This window comes from Choristoneura fumiferana, chromosome 26 (assembly GCF_025370935.1).
Source record: "Choristoneura fumiferana chromosome 26, NRCan_CFum_1, whole genome shotgun sequence".
Lineage (NCBI taxonomy): Eukaryota > Metazoa > Arthropoda > Insecta > Lepidoptera > Tortricidae > Choristoneura > Choristoneura fumiferana.
The window spans coordinates 5,439,129-5,447,681 of record NC_133497.1 but is presented as its reverse complement, the minus strand read 5'-3'; the positions used below and the strand labels follow the sequence as shown (position 1 = coordinate 5,447,681).

The following is an 8,553-nucleotide window of genomic DNA, read 5'->3' as shown; positions in this document are numbered from 1 at the left end:
CGCTTTGTTGTTGTTGTTTTAAGTGTTAGGAATGATTCAGATTGATCGTTAAATTATCAACATGTCAACATTGGTCCAATGTTGATAATTCTAAACAGCGATATAACTTGTCAATCAGAATTTGACAAAGCTTGATTACGCTCTACTGAGCTTATTTTAGCATCCTTAAACACGAATATCGGAGCGGTATCAACGAAACACGAGCTAAAACTCATCTGCGGCCACTAAGCTATCATAACCTACAAGATATCGATTCGTAAACATTCCCTCCAAAAAAATGCGCCGCACAAAAAAGGGGTTCGAAAAAAGACCTGCTCGGGATAAAAAAAACATTGAGTATACGAGGGATAGACCTCCGTACCTCCGTAGTTCGCTCAGCGGCCTCCCCACTCGTATGTTAAAACCTCCGGGTACTGGGGCGAGCTACCCCGCATCTCTCTGACACAAGAATTAACACTGAGAGCGAACTCTCCACTTACGATGTTCCGGTTGCCTTTCTTCCTCATACGAACATTGCACGTCGTTTATCCATTTAACTATTTTAAAACTACACTACACTGACACTAGAATCCTCACGCTCACTGACATCGAAATTTTAGTTTTTTTTTATTGGAAGCGTTGTCGCGTGCGGCGTCCGCCGGCCGGCGGGAGGAGCGGGGCACAGTGACGCCGCGACGGCTTCTGGTTTACTTTTTGATGGATGTTTTACATTATTTCACTGATTATTTGAGGAAAATAGACGCGTTCGCCTCATAACCGCGTAGTGTGACGCATCGTACGGTCTTCGGTAGCAGGTACGGCCGGCCCGTCTCGCTCGATCGTACTGGGGTTCGGTTCGCGTCGCGCGGGGTTCGGGGACCCGGGGGGCGCGCCCTCGCTGCTCTACCGACCGCGCCCGACGCCTGCTCGACCCGCCGAGCGGACAGGTGGCGCGGCCATTTGCAAATATGCGCCCGTAGCGATGCTACCTGCATTTTTGATTGTTTTCGTTTTATAAACATGATTTAACGTCATTTTATAGAAACACTTTTAGATCTACTACTAAAAAAATCAACATTCACATTTATACAAGCTGACGTACCACTTCTAATATTAAGTTAAAGCTAGATGGCGCTTATGCGTATCTTTATAAATATAACATTAACTTACGTACGATAGGCATGGTGGTGACATCTAGCGGTGGCGCTTTGAACACAGCAGCCAAAAATAAAAAGTATAATTTTTGAGTTACATGCTTTCACCGCCTGGAGAAACTTCTAACCACGACCACGAAGTACTTATTAAATTCTCAGCAATGTACTTATCAATGGCAAAAGCATAGTAAAATATTCAAGATTAGGCACACGCACACCAAAGCAAAAAGCATTACAAATATTCACTTGGAATATATTTGTCAAAAATCTTAATCTATTCGTTTAGTATTTTTAATAACATGCATTTTAAGGATTAAAGATAAAGAGACAGTTTAATTAATAATTACCTACACTGTGCGAGGATAATTATAACTGTTTATGCGGTCATTGGTCTGAAACACCTATCATATTTTTGAAACGCAAATACTTAAACAAAACACCATCTTCAAGTTACTTACCTGTTTAGTCAGTTTCAAAGTCGATTTCAGTTCTGAGCGTTTCTTCAAAATAAGGTTTTTCAACAAGGCATAATCTGATTTCATCATTTTAATTTTTTTAATACTGGTTGTTAATGTAAGAAAATAAACACCAACAGAATCTAATAGTTATTTATTGCCAAACTGATGAGAAATAAATATACCTATACCCACTTTTTAAATTTCTAGTGGCATCGCATAGGTTTTCAAACTTCTAACTTGTCAGCATAAACTTTATTTAAAAATTAATAACCTTTTGCAAAAACATTGTCAGACAATAGAATGTTTAATGCTGAGGTTTAACGTTTATTGATTTATTTTTGATATTCATTAGAATTAAATATAAATAATTTCCAGACGAAATAAATATCGTTTTCTGAACGAACGTGTCAAGTATGTGCCAAATACGTTGGTCGTGGTCGGTTCGGTCGTATCGTATTGTATTGACGTTTGCATGGAGCGAACGCCGACTGTAAAGCTAAAAAAATATTGAATCATTAAAGGAACCGGGTCAATTAGGCACATATGAAACTAGATTAGATTATTGTTTACTTATCTAAGATGGTTAGAAACAGAAAAACTGTGCAAATAGCTCATAAGCACGGTAGTACGGCTACCAGTAGTAGTTCAGCTAGCAGCGACGAAGTCATCGGAAATAGGACCCTGAAAGTGCTTTCAGGATGGAAAACTGTTATCGGCTTCGTTTGCTTGACCGTAGCCGTGTACGTAGGTACCCTAGGGTACCTAGAAACCAGAGTGAACACGCCATTTGACGATGAAAAGGTACGTAGCTCAAGCAAATGTTTTTCGTTTGCTTTTCGTCTGTTTTTGAATAAAAAATTGCCAGTACAAGTGCCGCTGCGGTCTATTGCAGTGTAGCATGATTGATATTCATATTTGCATAGCAGTTGGGAGTTTGAATTTCGGTTTGTTATGAGTTCCTTTTTAGAAAGTCTTATAGAATTGTTTACATCATTATCATCAAATAAAATTAAAGTAATTAAATGGAAAGAATTGAAGTTATCTTTTTTTAATAAAACAGAATAATAAAGTAAGAAGTATAAAGTAACTACTTATTAATGCAAATACATATTAAAAAAAATTGAATCAATATATATTTTTTCTTTTTGTTGAGGCTCTGAACACTCCAGGTGGTCATGTCAGCCTCATTGGTGCTCATTCATTTCCTTACACAAGGGACATATCAAAGAAGTGGTATATGCAAATGGCTTTGTCAGAGGTTGGCTCCGAGAGGGACCCAAACCTCCAATCAATCTAAAACTTCTTCTTGAATCAATCTAAAACGTTTTCAGATAGTATCAGACACAGGGCTAGCAGTACCGGACCGGTACTGGGGCACATACAGACCCGGTGTCTACCTAGGCATGAAGAGCCGGGAGCCTCGGTCACCAGTGTTTGGTCTCATGTGGTACGACCTGGCCAGTGTTGCACAGAAAGGCATCAGGTGAGGCTGAACTATAAAGGGTCAAGGGTTGAAGTACTACATAAGCTTCAAAGGGGGGTTGGTAGGATTCTGACTTACCTGGATGATGATCAAGCTAGAACAAACTTCAAATCAAACGAATGAAAAGAACAGTCATTAAAAAAGGTGGTTCCATAGAAACCAAAAACCTGTAGGGTATTTTGGGGTATCCTAGAAGGTTATCTATTGTTTGCCCGAAAGTTATATGTTATAAATTCATTTTCCCGAAGTTCATATGCCCGAAACTTCATTTATATATATTTTTTTCCACTATTGTTGTTTTGAGTTTTTGTGGAGCCGCAGTGAAAGTTAAAACTTGTACTAGTTTGTATGTACTGTATTTGTTGTATGCGTAGCATTCTTTTGTTTACAAATAAAGATTTTTACTTTACTGTTACTCAGTGATGGTGAGGCATCGGGGTCATGCCTTTTTGCCACCAAAATAGTTTTTAATATCATTTTGTTTTTTTATTGTATGGGCTATGTTGCCTGAAATAAAAAGTTTCATTATTATTTGTTAAATTTCTTCGGAACCATTTTGCGCGAGTCCGACTCGCGCTTGGCAGGTTTTTTATTGAAAACCTAACTCTGCGTTTAATCCACATCGCCTCAGTGAAAGCTTACTCCTAAAATAGACTAGTGTCCATAATTTTATCACAATAAGTACTTTATTAACACTATCTCTTAATCAAGTATGCAGCGATAAGAGAGATAACAATTGACAACGGATATAATCATCAAAAGCATTATAAAGACAGCCGAGAGAGAGTCTGATTTGAATTTGTGCAAAAGTGAATGATTGATTTATTTATTTTTAACAACAATATTTAGCTTAAGAGCGCGCCGTTTCTACCGCATTTATTGCATTAATTTAATCCCTTTTATAACATTACTAGTAAAACTTAGTTTTTAACTCACACATTATGTAGGTACCTAAGATATTTGAGGATTTACTCTATAAATCATACACTGTCTCGTTGTCCAAGAGACAACAGTGACAGAATTTCTTTAAAAAAAGGTTAAAATATGCATAAAATAATGGGCTTGTTGTAATTACTGCAAAAATGTATGCACAATTAATTTTAACCGCAAAATATATAGAAACTTATGGTTTTAAAGAGTTGTCCAGGGGACGTCACCATTGCAACAAGGTACAAGAAAAGTTTATCGACCCTTATGTCCCCTGGATTCAGTATCTTATAAATGGGTACCCTCACCTGGCATAATCTCGTTTTCCCAAATTAACTTAGACATATTGCATAAACTTTTTTAGCAGAATAATTACTTTGCATAAAATGAACATGGCATAAGAGTCATTTCGCATAGCAAAACAATCGCACTATAATCCCAAGAAAAAAGGCACACAGAAACGAATTGCTAACAAAAAAGGTTAGGTTAGAAATACGAACCCACTCAGAACTTAAACCCTTACTCATGCCACAGGAGGTGTTAGGCTTAACAAGATTATGCAATGTGTTTCGTACAAAAGAGGTTATGCGATACGAGATTTTGCCAAAAATTATGCTAAAAAAGGTAGAATCTTAGAACGAAGTTTACGAGCATGAGTTAATATTCATGGGTGGTGTGGTGAATCATTTCCCATCAGATGATCCACGTGCTCGTCGCTTTATGAGAGCATCTCATAATAAAAAAAATGAAAAGTGATAATCTCCTTAACTTGTTTTTCAGACATTGGTGCGATCAAAGCGACAACCTGCCGTCCTACGGCTGGCTGCGCCACGACGGTGTAATGTTCGGCGAGCAGCACATACTGGACCCCCCCCACCAAATCTACACTTCGTTCGTGAAGACGCCGGGCGGCGAGCACGGGGGGCACTGGACCGTGCGCGTCAACGTCACCGCTAAGGTTCACTGATGCTTATGATGCCCTGGTACTTTTTCCCAGAACTCTTGACTTCAGGCTGCTTTCCAACCCGACTCGCTCAGTGCGAGGATGTGTTACGAGTATGAACCAATAGAAACTCTTCATTTACCTATCCTCGTACAGCACATCTCTGGTGGAAACAGCTGAGCGGAGCGAGGCGAGGTAAATGAAGCGATTCTATTGGTTCATGAAAAACTCATTACTCGTAACACATCTCTGGTAGAAACGGATTCCAATAGTAATCAGTCATTTATTTGCTCAAACATGGTACAAACAAGATGGTTTACATTCAATTTATAGTGTGACATGTTTTGTCACAAAGTCATGCAATAGAAGTTTTTACAAGAGCATAAAATGAGCCATTTCACCCGAGGCGTTCATATAGCCACCCGACCCGTTACGGCGAGGATGGATAGACACGTCGAGGGAGGGTTTAATGCTCGAGTTTTACACTCTGCTTTTCACTTCGATGGCGAGGAAATGAAATAGCAACAGTGGAAACAATTCGTCACTTACTATATACTTTTGTTCACGCATTACTATTATAATTATTTTTAGTTTTATTGATTTATTTTGATTGATTTGATTGATTTTTAGCTTATATAATTTAAAAATTATTTTAAAAAATATGTAGAAACTTCTTTGCTTGTGGCTGTTTACACCTGATTACCTTGGTCTTAGACGAAGATTTTACTTTATGCACTAGAGCATAAAAAGTCATTTTATGTCGCCTAGATCCAGCATAAATACAAACTTTACGGCATGAGAAGTGGAAATGTCATTTTATTCCTACATCCAGCACAAATACAAAGTTTACGAGAATGAGAGTTAAAAAAAACATTATTCCATGTTCCCACAGGACAACAAGCCGTCCCCTTTCGTGCTGATCTGGTACGGAGCCCTAGACGAGTCCCTGGGGCCGGCGGCGCCTCTGTCCCGCCTCTGGCTCGAGGGCGGAGCTTTGCACGGCTATACGCCGCAACTCCACAATTTCCGGATCAACTTGGTACCGCAGAAAGGTTAGTTAGGGTTGTTGGAGAATGCAGATCTTGATGATAGAGCTGATAGTTATTGATATTATGGCGAGGTGGCAGGTAACAGGAGAATGGCATTAAATTACCGATTGTATTGTTTGCTTTTATTTGGCCCATAGCAAGGATATGAATCCGCAACGAGTAGTCTCCGACACAGAACTAAAGTCATCTACATAGCTCAGAGAATAAGCAAGTTGAAGTGGTAGTGGGCTGGTCATATCTGTCGAAGAATCGACAACCGCTGGAGTGAACGAAAACTTTGGTCTCATGTGATGTTAAAAAATACAACATGGTACAAATAAAGCCACGTAATATTCGCATGAATTTGTTTGAAGTGCTGATGTGAAAAAATATTGTGTATTTATTTTGTGTGAACATGAAACTACCATGAGACTCGCTCATAAATGATATTGTACCGGATAACTCACGTCTTAAATCGACTTTAGCTCGACATGTTTCGGACTAATTGGTAGCCCTTTAGGAGCAATGCACACAACATATACCTCATTGATGGCTCAGTTAGATCGGTCAGTATGGGAAAGTCTGAAACTATAAGACATACGAAGATCTGTTCTTAGGAACCATGTCATCGATTTTAGTAACAGGCAAAACTGCATTCAAACATATAAAAAAAACTTGTTCTCAGTACGGGAATCGAACCAGGTTGTTTTGGAAAAAAAAAACTTGCATTATTTCTATTTCGATATCGATAGTGTAGGTAGGTCACAAGCAATAAATGTTAGTATGAAACACGATATCTAGAATGAATAAAATGCATTGTATTTCATTGTTCTTTAATAATGTAAGTTTTATTTTTCATAACGCCCGAGTTCGATTCCCAAGATGTGTACATGAATGCAGTTCTTCTTGTTACTAAAATCGATGACATGGTTCCTAAGAACAGATCTTCGTATGTCTTATAGTTTCAGGCTTCCCCATACAGACCGATCTAAATGAGCCACCCTGTATATGTTGGCAGGCAAGATCCTGCACACCTCTTCCTCGGAAGGCCACGCTCCGGGCCTGCACCTCCTGAAGGAGAAGTTCTATTCCCTGCTGAAGGCCGAGCCTCACCCGACCTTCGGGAGGATCGCGGCGCTCGGGCCTGACGATGAGATGCACAATAAGGTATATTTTATTGTTAGTAGTTGGGTCATTGTGAGGGAGCGAAACTTTGGTGCCGATGACAGGCATATGACGTTAAGCTACACACAGTGTTTTTATCTAGGTTAAATTTGTGTCAACTGTCAAACATCACCCGTGTGGTGTCGGGTTAGAATTATACCTCTCCATTTCTTCCGTTGATGTCGTAAGAGGCGACTGAGGATTAGGTTAAGGTATACCGATACCGTAGGCGACAGGCTAGCAAAATGTCACTATTGTACCGTTTTTGTCTAACTTGAAACCTAAAATTGCTAAAAGTGGCTCCGAAGCGGTAACGTTTCGTGTGCTCTGCCTACGCCATTTGGGAATACAGGCGCGATGTTTGTGTGTATGTGTACATCACTAATAAGAACTTATTGGCCTCTTCAGTGTACATATATTGACATTTGAGTTGAGACGGCCAATACATATAAAAAACATAATTGACTGTTATTGTCATATTAAAAAAATTTTTGGAGACAATAACAAATTTATATTAATTGTTATTTATTGGAAAAACGGGATGTTATACTTTCTTGAATTTTAAGCGTTCTGCATACTTCGAAATCCTTCTAAATTTCATTTAATGTTTTTTTACTTGTGGAAAAAATATTTTTTGTTAGAATTACGTTACCCAATAAAATATTTTATTCATATTGTCTTTGTCATTATGTTAATATTTACATCATCATTGTAGCATTATTAAGAATCAGTGGGGTGTCGCAATATTGTTTATTTATAAAGCATCCTATATGTGAATTTGCGTCATAATGACGTCATCGGCACCAAAGTTTCGCTCCCTGGTCATTGTGTTTGTTATTCTGTCACGTTGTCCAAGAGACAACAGTGGCAGAGTTTCTTAAAAAAACCATTATAATTTAAGCTACTTATGTGTTAAAAAATGTACTCTTAATGAATTTTAACAAAAAAACATAGAAACTCATATTTGTATTGTATTGTAAACTCATGGTTTTAAAGTTGTCCGAGGTACAAGAAAAAGTTAAAGACCATATCCTTTTAGGAAGCAGAAGTGAACTTCGTGCCGATCCAGCTGGTGGTGGAGACCCCCTTCGTCCTGGACGTGGTTTACACCGTGGAGGACCTGCATGCGCCGGCGCTGAAGGGAGACGGGTATACCAGGGCACTGGAAGACAGGAAGAGGGGCTTCGACGAGGAGTTCGAGAGGAAGTTTGGGTTGAAGGCGAAGGGGTGAGTCGGTTGGAGATGTTATACAAGAACAAGTAATAGGCCAAGAGCCCGTGACGTGACGGTCTGGGCTTCGTAAAAACTTAAAGCTTTTTTACAAGCTTTTATTTAGTTTCACCTGTCCCGTTGTCTGTCTGTCTGTAATCAAATCTTGCAAGTTAAATTTGACCAACTACCAGCAAAAAAAGCTTGT

General features: G+C 39.0%; 2 protein-coding genes across 2 annotated transcripts in view; one reads left to right on the top strand and one right to left on the bottom strand.

Moving 5' to 3' along the window:
• Chi (LIM domain-binding protein 2 Chi) overlaps nt 1-1,713 on the bottom strand; it is a 64,639-nt gene extending 62,926 nt beyond the window's left edge. Inside the window, 1 exon segment of the mRNA XM_074108204.1 lies at nt 1,592-1,713. Coding sequence (XP_073964305.1) covers nt 1,592-1,678 — 87 coding nt within the window. The 5' untranslated portion in view covers nt 1,679-1,713.
• Nucleotides 1,714-2,024: 311 nt separating this feature from the next.
• Nucleotides 2,025-8,553, top strand: part of GCS1 (mannosyl-oligosaccharide glucosidase) — a 31,842-nt gene continuing 25,313 nt past the window's right edge. The window contains 6 exon segments of the mRNA XM_074107790.1: nt 2,025-2,392; nt 2,923-3,074; nt 4,782-4,959; nt 5,837-5,996; nt 6,991-7,139; nt 8,176-8,363. Of these exon segments, the coding sequence (XP_073963891.1) occupies nt 2,171-2,392; nt 2,923-3,074; nt 4,782-4,959; nt 5,837-5,996; nt 6,991-7,139; nt 8,176-8,363 (1,049 nt within the window). The 5' untranslated portion in view covers nt 2,025-2,170.